Here is a 15,765-nt window from a genome sequence, read left to right as displayed (position 1 = left end):
ACTTGCCCCAAGTATCAACTAGCCCAATCACAGAGAAATTCAGTTATCTTTTTATATCATGATGACATTCATTGGTGTTGTAAAAACAAACTCTCTCAAGATTTCTTTACTGAAGAATAGTTTTATACACAAAACAAGTCATGATATTTGAGTACCAGTACCGGTAATTGAATAAGTACCTTTATCAAATATATAGTTAACAACATATAACACATAACCAATGGTTCAGCCTGCTGGTTACTTACTTAGTTATATCATATAAAGTGATAACTTATTTCTCTCATTTGATTGCATGAGATAAATGTATTCACCCGAAAACGACTGAGACAATTAAAATATAGATCTGAAAAAAAAAAATGGCTCTTAAAGTACAACTTAATATCTGTAATAGCTCACGCTACATAAAACTTGTTTATCCATATTCTAAATTATGCATGAGTATAATTCCTTTAATATTATTGATTTCTAAAAGACCTTTGAAGCGACAAAGGTTGTGAATACTTGTGATACTGCAAGTTGACAAAAAGTGCAGGTTTAAATGTAACATGGATCCAATCTAAAATTTGACACATCTTTCGGAGCTAGAATGGCGTAATTCGAGCAATTGCTGTATTCTCTAAACACACAAGGAGAAAAACCAGCACATAAATGTTTTTGTTGCTGAAGTAAAGTGTTCCTGTTTTTTCAGTTTTTCAGAATAAACATAAATATTTAAACAACCAATTTGATGCTGTGTTGAATCAGCAGATATTGTCAAGAGAGCAGCACGGCACGTGTTCATGTATTGCTTCTGTTGGAGATTTGTTCCTCCAGTTTTCATAATAAGCTGCATCAACTTTCTAACACGGTGGTAAACTCTCTATATCCATGGATAAACATTATAATCCCAGGTTTGGGGGGGGGGGGGGGGGGGGAGAGGGGGTTAGCAGTAGGAAACAATTACTTACCACTGTCGATTCAGCTGCTTTGTCTCTCTCTGGATATCTGTAAAGACCCAACAGGAATAAATTACTCACTCTATAAGCTCACTTAAACTGAAAACATAAACAATGAAAGATTAACAGGTACACAAGTATTTGTTAGCAGTGCAAACTGGTACAGCAAAATTATACACAGATTTACCATGCCGATGGGTCTTAATCCTAGCAAAATTAAACACAGTTGAATTTTACCTTAAACTAAATTCAAAATCATGACATACATATGGGGGATTTGTTATGCAACATTACAATTCAGTGCACTTTTAGGTTTGTTTTTTGTAGATCTGAAATTCTATGCCTCAAATTAAGCTTTTTGTTTGTTTTCATAACACTGTCATATTTCCATTACAAAATATTCTGTCGATACATCATAATACCGTATTTTCCCGACGATAAGTCGGTATTTTTTTTCTCTGAAGCAGAGCACTCGACTTATCGTCTTGATCGACTTGTCTAAGGCTTGAGGTCAGAAAATTGTGAAAAACAGTATTAAAAATCTTGGTTTTAATCATCTTGAGCTGGCTGTGTAATTGAAAATTACGTTGTTGAATTCAATGTTCATCTTTAATTATTATCATTTTCACTCATCTGTTAACACTAGAATACATATTAATAACATTTATTGAACAATGGTGCATTGTTTTTAATCAATTAAAAGTTTTACCGTTCCGTTTTTATAAACACATTGTCACATGATTCCATATATCACTATAGTGGGAAGATAATATTGCGCAGTAAAATTGAAACCAAACTTGGATGGAAAAAAATATTGCAGAAGGTCCGGGGAATGTTTTAAAAAAAAAGTTTTATTATTTTATTAGTAAAGAGTTGTTAATGGAAAGTATAAATAAGAATTATTTTATGGTCAAAATCAATCTTAAAATACGTAATCGGCAATTATCAACTCTATTGTTTATACGGTAGACTGATCCCGGTTGTGTTAATAATCATGCTAAGGCCGACATCTATACGGCAATTTCACTCCCTGTGTACATAAAGAGTACCGTTATAAGAGTGATTTTAGTTCATTAATTAATTATTGTCCAATTCTTTGATTATTGTTAAATAAAAAATTTAGGAATCGTATGTATGTCGTATATCGTCATTATCAAGTCGTACAAATGATCGATCTATTCTAACAGTGTCTCTGTAAAATAATAGTGTGTAACTGTATTACTGGATACAAAGTAAACAAGTTTCATCAAATCATAGTAATTGCTAAGCTTTCTGCACTTGAGATCCCCCTTTGAAGTCCGACACGAGAAAGGTGCATGCCTCTGACACCGGAAATTGTTAAACAAACATTGACCACGCGCCGAGTCAACAGGTGGCTGGTTACGTAATGGCGAATACACTGGCGATGGTCATAGTGGATAATTATTTTAATGCATGGGAATAAAATATTTCTGTCAAAGTAAGTTTAGTTTTGCATAACACGTGATATCGGGAATTGTTTACAATGCAAGCGACTTTGTAGATGTTGTCGGTATTTGAAAATATGATGCATAAGTATAAAGAGTAATTGTTTATACTATAAATGTTAATCATTAATAATGATTGGTAGCAATATCGGGAACATCGTGGCATCATACACTGATAATATACACCATTTTGAAGCGATAAGTTCGACGTGTCGTCTGAATCGACGTATCGTAGGATTTTGTTAAAATTTTGGCTAAAAATGAGCAATTCGACGAGTCGTCCGCATCGACGAGTCGTCGGGAAAATACGGTAAACACTGAATGTTTCCACAACAGTCATAGAAATATGTGTTTTCTTCCTATCCGACACCAAACTATGGAATGTTATCAAAGCCAACAGCTGGTTTTATTTTTCTCCTTTGATACACAAACCACTAAGTTAAGTACACTTATGACATCCTTATTATTACTCTGAGCGACAGACTGTACACTGTAATAATTCATGGCATACTTGTGAAGTGTCAATTGTATCTTTTTTCCTATTTAGTTCAGTATAATGATAAAATGTCATGGCTTTAATGATCGACCATGACCTATTTTCATGGCCTGACAAAATGAGCATAGATTGAGAATTCACCATAGATACCAAACAACTCCATCATTTTCTCATTAGATCCCCAATTATATGATATTAAGTGAAAACAAACATGCTTTGCAGGAACTTTTGTTTCAGATGGAGGAAAATGTCTGCCATGTGATGATGCAGATTTTCAAACTGTTGGCAGCATAATAAAGAAAATTTTAAACGTAAGGATGCTGAAAACTCTAAATGACTGCCAAGAGACACCAGTCGCAAGATGAGATGTAACAGCATCCATTTTAATTCATCTAACAATGAAAAAATATCTCTTTGATGATAAACAACGTTAACAGCAAACATGCCCTTTTTAATAAGTTTAGTTAACATGAAAATCGCACTAGAACCTTTAAGTGGAATGTCAGTAAATAACATCATGATTTTTATCAGTAACTTTAACTGTCATTTTTTAGAAATGTAAATGAATTAAATATTTAATATTAAAAATTTTTTTTTACAGGGAATCATGAATCTTTCAAGGACATTTTTTAGAAGTTGTATATTTGCAAGTAAGGGGTATCTATCAAAACAAGAACACCAAAGAAGGTTTAGATAAGTACAAGCAAAATAAAATTGGCTTCATAAATTGTCAAACAAAACAATCTCCAAATTAAGTAGCTTGATTGTTTTATTTTCAATTCAATTAGTTGTTTTTGCTGCTTAAAATATCCCTCTTGATTTGCAATATGTTTTGTATCTTTACTTTCAAAAACATTATTCCGCAGATATTTTGTTTCCTGGGGGTCAGAGTAATTGGGGAGCCTAAAAATTACAGATTTCTGGGGACAGAATTTAGAGGGTAATTTCAAAGTATGAAAACAAGCTTCTAAGCATTAATGCTTAAAGACATATATGCCAAATCTGTGGCAAGGTAATTTATTGATAACCATCTATGGATGAACCATGATGACTCCACAGTATGTCACATTTTGATTTTGGTGGTGAAAAATGTTTGTGGCTTAACACTTAAACATTAGCACTCATATTGATTACAGAACAATGACAGGACTAGCGCAGAAGAATAGAGATCTTTACCGCAGATGTGATAGATTTCTAGCTGGAGAAGTCCTATCTTCCTCTACATCGGGATTTCCTGCAAGTAAAAAACAAGCAGTTAACAAATATGAACATCGACGGCAACATCTTAATAAGTCGTTATGTAGGACTGGTGAATGCAGAACTTATCGCACACTACATCTGTCTGGGTTCAATGTCACTCTCACATACAGGGTTTATGCAAATGAAGGAACTAATCTCATTAGTAACGAGTCCGCAGAATTGGCTGGCACCGTGATTTTGGTATTCAATTTTCGGAGATCAAACACTTCCTTCAAATGGAATGGGTTACCATCTTACAAGACCGGAAATGTTACATTCATCAATAAATAATTCACCTTAGATTTTTAACCGAGACTATTGATTTTCTGTGACACAAAATACATCATCTGATGGCATATTCTCCACCAGATGATTGCATTTTTACTGGGTAGAAATCAATGCATTTTACATGTTAGTAAAACCAATGCTAATCTGGCCTTTTTTCCCGCAAAACAAAACAAAAATCAATTTTCTTAATAAATATGAAACATGTTTTCAATAAATAAATTTTAATTATCAGCCGTTCATTTGTTATGTAAATCAATTATTTTTTTCCTTTACAGAATCATTAAATTTTCCCTCTTTTTCTAATGCATAATTGAAAAGCATTGCAGTTTTTGTAAAAACTAATAAATCAAATGAAAAATCAGCATGTCATTCTTCTGATTTATAATTTTATAATAGTCGGTGAAGGTAAAAAACAAATTAAAAGCAAGAAAATTTATAGGAAAAGATGAATGAATCAGGAAAATGGAGCTTTCTATTAAAATTTGACGCTGAAGTGAATAAAGATGGAGTTTCTTCAAAGCAGATATAAAATCAATTTCTGTTTGAAAAGCCCAATTTGATTGTGTTGAAGATCAACTGGTATTTTAAACATGTATAAACTTTTTATCCTATGTCCATGATGTCAGAATGACTTGCACCTTAAAAGACATAACCTTAAAATGTAATACAATATCTAGTTATTTGATAGCCCAATTCATATCATATTCTTTACTTTTCGATAGAGGATTAAATTAGGGGGATAATCTTATTCAACCAGAAGCTTAGTGTATGCTAGTCGAGCTTTGCACAGAGAGTCCATTACCGGTAATTAAAGTCTATGAAAGCTTTTGTAATGTCAAAACCTGGTTTACCAGAATTCTGGTAAAGTTTTTGAACATTAATAAGTTGCATGTCTAAAAGATATAGCTAGAAGCTATAAAATAAGTTTAAGAGTGTTAGCCAATAATACCGGTTAAAGGAAAATGGTTAGTACATGGATGTCAAAATTATTGTCGGAGGCAAAAGCAAATGTAGTATCGGTATTCCCTACCAAGGTAAAATACCGATATATTTACTTGTAAACTTATTTCTATTTTTGTATCCCTATTCATGGTCAGTTTATTGATATCAATAATAATCTCATAGTAGCAAAAATTGATATTTCAAGAGGACCAAAATAGAGACAGCGAAGTGCCCTCTGTTGTTTACAAATGCTTTCTACACTCTTTACGAGGCTCTTCAATGCTCTGTGTAGACAGAGCATTTGGTTAAATGAAACTATTATAAAAAATCTATTCCACAGCTACCAAATTTTAAAATAGTTTTAAAAACTAGGTTGAATAGTTTTTCTCACATATCATCGGTGTAAGATCGGTTTGTCCAATGTTACTGTAGACAGCAGCTTGAGATTTTTCTGTCTTACACTGTGTATTACAATGCAACAGTAACACACAAACACACATCACTGCTATAAGGAAATGATCAATGTTGGAATGTGCTACTCCATGTAGTAATTGTTTCACTTAACTAAATTCAATTTATCATATTTTCATTGACAAAATTGTCATATAAGCTCACTTTGACTTGCTTTATACATAGTAGAGCAATAAGCCTAAAGTAAATTTCTTAACATGTCATCACAGAAGTTGTCAGACTGTTTCCTAATGTAAAATAATACAATTATCATTCATTATATACTTATGTGGGAAAGTGAAATTCCACCTTGGTGCCAAGATCAGGGTCTAAGACTCAGCAAAGCCTTGTCCTAGGCCATGAATCTTGTTCCTTCGGTGGAATTTCACCATTCCACACTTGTAATAATGATCTTTTTCCACAAACCTCTGTGCTGCTAATAGGGCATTTCCTGCCAGAACCTAGCTTATATTTTAAAAAAATCAGTAGCTATCAAATTCATTCCTTAAATCAACACCCAACTTCTGAAGATATTTATAATACTTACTTTTGGTTTGGAGTTCAGATGCATTGCTTTCCTTCTGGAAAGAAAATTGAAAAGCAATTAGTATAGGCAGTCTAGCAAGATTTAAACATACCTGTAAATTCTATAATCATTAAAATTAGATTGAATTCCTCAATCAATATTATAAGATCTATTTATTTATAATGATTCATTTACTCTAGGGAACCATGTATCCTTCATTTGATAGGATGTTTTTATCTGAGTTGATATTTATTTTCACTTTTCTATAATATTTAGTTTCATTTTTGTCGCCTTTTTTTTTTTATCATATTCCATTGTAATCCCCTTTTGTTCCGTGCAATAACCACTACATCTGTTACTTCCTAACAACTTCATTCCACGCTACAACATGCCTTTTTTCAACCAGGCAATCAATAACAAAAAAACATTATTAACCTCGCATCCACACAGTCTGTCTTCATCTCTTTAGCATATTATATAATATTTATATTTTGTCAAGGTTTTAAACAGAACTTAATGTCAAAACATAAACCAATATAGGAATATTTGACATTAATTAAGAAAGTAATATAGAACGTGAGCAAAAGTTTAATAGGTATATGCCTAAAAAAAAATTTACATAATTTTTTATTAAAAGTAGCAAATGTTGATCCAAATTAAATATTAGTACTTAATATTTTTAAACTATATTCTATTTTTCTTATAATTTATTCATAAGCAGACACACTTTAATTGCCAATTATGTGCCTTCCTTCTTAAAATATGCAACCACTAGATGCTGGATGATCAGGGTTGTCTCTAAAAATTGAAGTAGAAGGAGGAAATGAACAAGTAGCAGGGAGTCTGGAGGTCTTGCTTATAGCTACATTGTGACTGAAATGCAATAATAGCCAGGTAATTAAGGCATTATAGGCGGGGGAATTCCCCACCTCCCAGTCTTAGAAACAACCCTGTGGATGCCATAAACTTTTGTGACTCTTTACCCTTTCTTAAAATTTATATTTATATAAAACATATTTTAATTGTTAGTTATATGAAGTCCTGTTTAAAATATACCATAAACTAGTGGGACTCTTCACCCTTCTTCCCTAAAATACATGAATTTAGAGATTTTTGTGTGACACTGATCTTCTAATCTCATCCCTACACTAAATTGCTGGTTGCCACATTGAGGTACCTTAAGTGTGCCATGTACCTTAAGTGTGCCATGTACCTTAAGTGTGCCATTTACCTTAACTGTGCCATTGGTGGGTGGACTGGATGGAAATGGAAACTTCATTTCGTCTTTGTGAGGTGTCTGTATTGCTGTATGAGGCTGATGCCACTGGGTCATTTCCTGCAAAACCATTCAAAATATAAAGTCATATTTGCTCTCTGGATTGCAATTTTATAGAACTATTTAAAAACGTTTAGTCTGGTTTACAATGTAAATTAAACTAATATTATTTTATATACATTGTAATTAGTTACCGCACAGGCACCTGACGTTATATATTTTTCTCAAAATAAAAATTATTGGATATAGGGCATTTAAATTATTATGAGAAAAATATATAACATCAGGTGTCTGTGATATACCAGTAGATTCTTTTTTTTTAAATTAATTTTTTTATTGCTTTTCAGTATAGATAACAAATTGATACACGTAAATATCAGCATACCTTCAGAATTTCTTCAACACTATGATCTGTCTCCTAAAAGTACAAAAAGAGGGAAAATACTGCAAGGTTGACCATTTTAATGATAGAAGTAAACAGTTCTTTTATATTTTCAACTTTTGCCCAAAATTGCTGTGAGGAATACCAATATAAAGTTAAATATGGTAAAAATAAACACCAATCAATTCATAGTATGTACGTATTAACATAAGATAAACCTTCTTGCATAGTCAACAAACCACACCAGTAGATACTGGTTGTTTTTTATGTTTTATGCATTAGCCTAAAATATCACCTGGGTTAAAACAGTAAACATACTGGTTATGTTCTATATGCTATTTTTATTACCTGGGGTAAACACACCGGTAAATACTGGTTGTGTTTTATATAGTTATGCATTAACCTATTTTTAGGGTAATCTATTTCAATACCAAAACTACCCATTAAACCTATTTACCACCTCTAACATTCACATAGTTTGAAAAAATACTGGTAGTTGATTTTCTTATGTGTAAAGACTCTTACTAAAGAGAATTCATTAGCCAAGTACGGTATGTCAAAAGCATATTCACCAGAAGGTTTTCCAGATACATTTAGAAGATGTTCAGATTTTTGGTAAAGAACAATTTTTTATACATGTACTAATGTATAGATACTGTTGTTTGTAGGGATCCTTGCATACCATCAGATCTGGAAGGGGAGGGGAGGGGTGCAGAGCTGTACATATCTTGCAGTTGTCAAGATTACTATGAGTGAGATAAAACTATCAAGAAGAGAATCACATGCCTGTAGTGGTTTAACACCATTTATATAAAATTACCTTTTTAATATGGAGACGTGGAAGATTGGCATTTTTGGGTTTCAGTAGGCCATTTGTGGGCTGGACTTTAATCTTGTTGGTGCTGATTTTTCCCTTCTCCTCACTGCTGCATCCATTGACTGGGCCATTCTTCACTGGTGTGACCTGTTCCCTTTTGACAGGGCTAGGGGACAGGGTTTCCTTCTTTCCTTGGTGATTTTGGTTTTGATGATCTTGTTTGTGGCCACTGAAGGAAGTGGAAGATGGAGCAGGTGGATGTGATTTCTTGTCTGAGGTGGAGATTTGATCATGCGATGCAGTGTTTCGCTGTTTCTCAAGGTAACCTTTGTAAGAATATGATTTTGAGTGATTTTTGGGGTTCGATTTCTCTTCTACAGGTCTTTTGGATCCGTCTGTAGTCTCTGGTTTAGGTTTTGGATATTGAGTTCTATGATCTGGTCTTTTTGTGTCAACATTATGAAAGGGCATCCTTTTGTCCTTTGGTAAGGGTGTGGCAGGTTGATGGGTAATCCCAATAGCATCAGAATATTCCGGCCTACACTTCCCCAAGGTGTCTTGCACCCTCTTGGCTATTGGGTCAATGGTAGTCTACAAAGAGGTTCAAATACTTCATCTTAACATCATGGCAGACAGACTTAAAAAATCATTCCCAGTTATAAAGTAAAATTTAATCTTGTTGAGATTTTAGTGATCATTTTACAGCTCAATAAATAAGATTGATTATTCAAACTGGCATTCCAGTGATTATCATTTAATTTGTTGCATTATCACTAATGATCAGGAATTTCCAGTTGAAGTGTTACACCCACAGATGAATGGGCCTTCCAGTGTTAGCGTTTGGAATCAGGATACAGAACACTACGCGCATTGGAAGTGAGTACTATGATAAGTTGAGGGTAAACACCGAGACACAAGCTGTGATGAATGTCACATTTCTAACAGCCCCAGCAGTTTCGTATCTCGCGGGCATCCTTTTTTAATGATAAATCTGCCAGAAAATTATTGTCAAGAATTCAGGAAATTTTATTGATTTTTCTAAACTTAACTTGCTAAAAATATCCTGTTTGCATTGTCTGTAACTAACCAAACGATCATTCACTTGATTAAATTTCCAATTAGAGTACATTATTCACCCCACCTCTTTTATTGCAATGAAATCTGACTTTTTTATGATATAAAGATAAAAATAATTCGAAATCAAATTAAAGTGTTTATAAACCGTTAAATGTAAATAATTGCTATATTTAAAAGTGGGTCAATTTTATTCTTGATGTCATAAATAATACAATATTTCGGCCATGATAATCTGAAGAGGTGTACCTGTTCTATAACTTCACTACCTGCTATATTTGGTATTTTTATCTTCAGCCCCCATGTTTACCAACACAGAAATAGCTCTCTCTCTGCTTTAGAGAAGTAAACCAACACCATAGTGTGAATGTCGACAGCCATTCAATGGTACGCATACGAATACTTAATACTACAAGTGACATTAAAATTGGAAACGTTCCACAAGAACTGCTCGTGTATAAGGAAGAGATTCTTAAATAATCTATTACCAAATTGGCAATCAATCAAGCAGTGACAATACAGGTGTACACTGGCTCCCTCTCTCACAGTCTCCTAACGCGGCTTAAAAGGTAAACAATCTGCCAATACCTTGCACATTGGCCGTAAAGGCTTTGGAGTCACTGTGATTAAGGATAACAAATTAACAATTTTTAAATAGCCCAGTGAGATTAAATGTTAAAAGATCAGTAGAAGAAAGCAGGGGCACATCAATTATTCATTATACTTGTGTCTGTCTTCATGCCTTGCTGTTTTATTTGATCACAGACATACACAGAGACACCTGAATTGCTGCATGTAATATGGGGATTGTTTGGACTCCATGCAGGTCCTCTTCACCGAGCTTCTGATTAAGTGCTCACACTTACATAACTAATTCTAATCTACCAGCTCAATCTACTTTTATCTTACTTCTCCACCTGAAACTGCTTTTACACAGATAGAGCTGTTAGGCTGATAAGAATCTGGTACCTTTTTCACTGGCTCTGAGAAAAGGCCCGTATTTGTCGGAAAGACATTTTTCCTCTGCTCCTCCTTAAACATCCGAGCTTGTATCTCCCTCTCTCTACGTGCTTGCTCTTTTTTCTTCTCCATGCTGCAATTTAAATTCAATTTCTAGTCAATATACACAATTGATACTAATAAACACTCCTCTATATCAATCAAATTAGTTAAATAAACATTGGATCTGATGTATTTAATGTACGGTACCTAACCATATACACAATTCAAAGCAAGAATTCTGACACACGCACGTAAATACACTATGCAGTCATCCATAGGCCAATTCTATAAATGATCACTGAATATATAAATCCATCATTAAATAGAACTAAACCAGAAAATGATACTGAATCGGGAATAAGAGGATTTTTCCTAACCATCCTCCATACAGGTAATTCACTATTTACGTGGATAAATTTATCACAGAGTGTGTTGACACTGTTAAAAATGCACAAACGATGATCATAATGTCTTGTTCATTTGAATGTAGGTATGAATATTCCAATGTCTTATGACACATAGACTGTAGACATGATGATTTATGAACAGTGCCGCTTAGCGAGTGTAAACAGATAATATATGAGAGATATTCCTGCACTGCTACACATCAGCTGTCTTCAAGCCAGCGCTATACCAACAGAACATGCACTTCATTATTCAGATTATTCAATGAATAAATATCCTTTCTTTTGTTATCTTCACTTTGAAATGCCATCAATCAATGTATTTGTAGGTAGAGCCGAGTATTGACCAGCCACTGAACCACACAGTGCAGCCAGACTCTGCACACACACGCTACACCACCCACAAACTCAAGTTCAAGGACGTATACCTACACTGACAGTAAAAAAATAACATTCTCCACTTCACAACAAAACTGTGTAGAGTAGCTCCCATTAAAATGATAACTCACTTCAAACTTCACTTGAAATTACCTTCTTTTATAAACTTTACTGTTTACAGTTCTCAAAGGAACTAGTTTTCTTGAACTTAAATACATGTAGTAGTAGTACAAGTACTCATCCTTACTCATCAAAATAAGGCCATCCATTGTTCCTTTTCATATTTTATTTTTAGATACATACTTATAATAAATAGTTATATATAGAGTGTACATCATTATCAATACAAACTACAGCAATTCTTAAGCCATATAGTTTCTAAACTTACTGGGGTGTGCTACCTATTATTGGTTTCGAGGTTAATTGTAGGCTTAAGGTAATATGCAATAAAGTACAGTTATTTATATCAAAAAATATTAAGGGGCTTTCTAAACAGCCTAAGAAAAAGTCGACATATGACTCATAAAATCACTTGGTAATAATTCAAAAACAAGACTCCTTATTAATAGTAAATGATGATACAACTAAGCATTTTGGATTTCACAAGCCATAAAACACAAACAAATCTATTATCAAAATAAATCATCTCCACTCAAATAGGTTTTGAAACCTTGGTAACTCACAGAGAATTCATAATTAATCTACAGCAGATCTTAATTGCTTAAACTTGTATATGTCATAGGAAAATTAATATTTAATATCAAATTAGAAATCCTGTTTATAAGTGCACCACTGACTGCAATGCTTGTGCATTGTTTATGCAGATTCACTGTCTGTAACGCTAACACAAAAACCATAATGATGAGATTCTGCAAGAATCTGACTCTGAAATCTGATTGAAAAATTGATCCTTCCCAGTCTTTACCAAAGACACCAAGGAGTATCATTACAACATAAAAGCCATTCATTTTCCACCATCTACTCCCTAAAAGATAATGAAGATCAATATATCATGTGCCAGGTATAAAGTAAACCTACTTTCTACCTGTTAAGAAATTGCCGGCTAAGAAATTACGGTGAGAAATCTCAAGAGAACATAAACAAAAATATGTTTCTCCTACTTGAAAACATTTGAATATTAAGCATTTCTTTTCTTATAGTGCAAACTTTTCACTTCAGAGCTGAAGAAAAAAGGCCATTCAAGGAAACAGTAGTGGCACTGATAAATGCAGCATGGGCACCGCAAATTAACACCAAGTCTGTCCCAGATCCCAATTGCAAGACACACTGCATCAAAGTCTGAGCAGGATCCATCAATCTGGCTTCAGTGGTTGACCATTAACATGCAGTATTTAGGGTGATGATGATGAAAATCACCTTTGTCATGAAAGTCACTGACTGGTAACAGCAGAAGCACATCTCGGATCTGATCTAATCCAACCAGACTATGTATCAGCACTTCTTAGTGTATGCCACAACACACCAGAATAAATTACGTAAAAACTAGTGCTATTTTCGAATCTTTGTGCAGCCAAAGACTGGAGTTGTTACTAAATGGTTTTCGGTTCACAGTAAATTCATATTAATAGCTAGCTTTAACATGTGTTTTATGTTTCATATTCTTCAGCACAAACAGGACCTTTAATATCCACATTAAGATGGGTACACATATAGGAGTCGGGGTTACTCTGACACTTATAGTACATGTGTGTAGTTACACCGCAAATGGTTACAGAATAGAAACAAAGACCTTTATAGTTACCTGTGTTCATTTATCACCTTTTATATACAGTCAAAGGACTGACCTAATTTTGCCAGGAGCAAAACCGCTATTTCTAAGAGACCCCACAATAAAGGAAATTTTGGAGTCATTTTTAACCAAAACTTTCATCTTTTGATTGTTTACTGTTTGTACGCTGTTTAAAATTTGGGACAAACAAAATACCGTCACTGGTACAGAGCTAGAGTTTCACTGAAAACCTGGATGCAACAGTTGGGGCAGGTCAATGTAATGCACTATACAATATGTACAGTTGTTGACTATATAACATATGTTTAGAATAAGTAGTTCTGCACTCAACCTTTGTTAACTTCATAAACTGAAGGAGAAAGCTCCCTCTGAAAAATAGTCTCTTCTGTTCATTGTTGAGCAAGATAGCGTAGTTAAACCTTAATTATTGGAATTTACCAGTCTATGTACTTATCAGGTCCTCTAGCATAGAATATAAACAAACTACAGAGGGTACTTGGTACAGTACTACAAATTTTTTAGCAAGTTTCCTACATTGAAAAAAAATCTAACTTTTGGCAAGGATCCAGGATAATTTCAATGTAACAGTTTAGCACTCTATTAACACAAAGAATAACTAGATATACTTAATAGTATAAATTAATTATGACATATTAATGTTCCAACCACCATAATTTTCATCCAAACAATTTTCATTTCATTACACAGTAAAATAGAGGTTGAAATCACCATTCAAACTATATCTGTAAGAGAATATAATAAATCATCGGTAGTTTTTTGTAAAACGAGACAGGGCAAATGTTAATCAATCTAACCATTTCAACTTTTGTACGTGATAAAATATCGCGCAAGAAAATCGAACATGTTTGGCCAGACCACGAGATTCATAGCCATCACTTGATGCATGATTAAACATTCATAAGGTCAAACACAGGAAAATGCAGTAAACAACACACTATTCAAGAAACCTTTGATTTTTCACATCTTTTGGAATATCACATTTGAGCACGATTGTATTATGCATGTTTCATGTTTTAAGGATTAGGGTCAAATACATTTAAAATTGATAGGATACTATGATTCTATCGCACTGCTGTGCCCAATACACTTTAGAAAGCAATACATGTATGATTGGCCATATATGGATGTCTTTGAGAATGGAGTGTTACCAACAGAAATGATAAACAATTCTGATATACACTGAATTCTTAAGATATGAAGAGATTTAAGAATTTTTTAAGGAAAATATATAAATGTACATAATAACTCTTTTACTGTATATACCTTAGAAGAATGAGATAGAGTCAGTGAGCATTAATTAGAATTAATAGCTGGAGGTCTTTTAGATCAGACATTGGAGACTAAGCTCCCATTATTTAGTCTAGGATGATCTTGATTTCTAGATTTTCACTACAGTTATATGGCTTTACCTGTAACTGGTTACACCCAAATACCTTGAAAGATTATTGTTACAGCAAATTTTAAAGTTAATAAAGGTTGCGGATTGTGTATATTGACCATTTCAACTTCTGATAATGATTGAGCCAAAAGACATCATTATATATTTGATATTTGGAGATTGGATAGAGATGTATCAGATTGACCTCTAAGAGTACACCCCCCAATAAAACAGTGTCTTATCAAAGCAACCTAAAGATTGACACATTTTCATGGCTTCAGTGGTTATTTTACCTATTATGTTTGCATTAATCTTATTAACAAGAGTACACTAATTTCAACAAAGAAAAAATTCATAAACAGTCTACATTTTTAAAATATGTAGAAACTTCCATTCTGTTTTGCACTGAACACAGACATTTAAATTTGCACAGTACTGGTAGAACAAATGCAAAAGCCTTGACATTGTGCATACTTGAATTTCATACATTTTTTCAGAATGTACTAGCTGCCCTGATGTACATTTGATTCTGATAGAATTTGCTTTTCTTATAAAACTTTAGTGCAAAAGGCGTGTGTCTATAGTGCAAAACTGAACAAAAGAAAAACACACAAAATAACTGCAACACAAAATAAAACATGAACAAATAATCAACTAAACCAATACAATGAGGGATACATACATGTACACACAAGGCAAGACTACACCACCACATCTGTAAAACCTATGTAGATAGGTCAATAAAATATAGAAATTAGGAAAACAAGTTCAGATTTAAGAACCCTTTTTGAACTCATGTAGAATGGCCGTTATTCTCTCTCCGAATTAAACAAACAGTTAGAATCTGCTTTAAATAGAATGAGTGTGAAATTTATTCTAGAGAGGCTGACCTGAACATCACTCATGAAAAAGTTTTCACTTAAGTTCAACACACGCTTATT

General features: G+C 33.4%; 1 protein-coding gene across 2 annotated transcripts in view; it reads right to left on the bottom strand.

Annotated features, from left to right (window-relative positions):
- The window catches only part of LOC128191937 (AF4/FMR2 family member 4-like), a 32,808-nt gene that overhangs the window by 15,171 nt on the left and 1,872 nt on the right, over nucleotides 1–15,765 (bottom strand). Inside the window, exons 2-9 of one of the 2 annotated variants that reach the window (XM_052864309.1) lie at nucleotides 10,861–10,984; nucleotides 8,821–9,408; nucleotides 8,004–8,036; nucleotides 7,574–7,678; nucleotides 7,520–7,537; nucleotides 6,364–6,397; nucleotides 4,074–4,131; nucleotides 948–984 (exon numbers count right to left, since the gene is read on the bottom strand). In XM_052864309.1, the coding sequence (XP_052720269.1) occupies nucleotides 948–984; nucleotides 4,074–4,131; nucleotides 6,364–6,397; nucleotides 7,520–7,537; nucleotides 7,574–7,678; nucleotides 8,004–8,036; nucleotides 8,821–9,408; nucleotides 10,861–10,984 (997 nt within the window). The remainder of the gene's footprint in view (nucleotides 1–947; nucleotides 985–4,073; nucleotides 4,132–6,363; nucleotides 6,398–7,519; nucleotides 7,538–7,573; nucleotides 7,679–8,003; nucleotides 8,037–8,820; nucleotides 9,409–10,860; nucleotides 10,985–15,765) is intronic. The other variant, XM_052864311.1, reaches the window with a different exon arrangement.

The sequence above is a fragment of the Crassostrea angulata genome, chromosome 7, assembly GCF_025612915.1.
Source record: "Crassostrea angulata isolate pt1a10 chromosome 7, ASM2561291v2, whole genome shotgun sequence".
Classification (NCBI taxonomy): Eukaryota; Metazoa; Mollusca; class Bivalvia; order Ostreida; family Ostreidae; genus Magallana; species Magallana angulata.
This window is presented reverse-complemented; position numbering and strand designations above follow the sequence as displayed.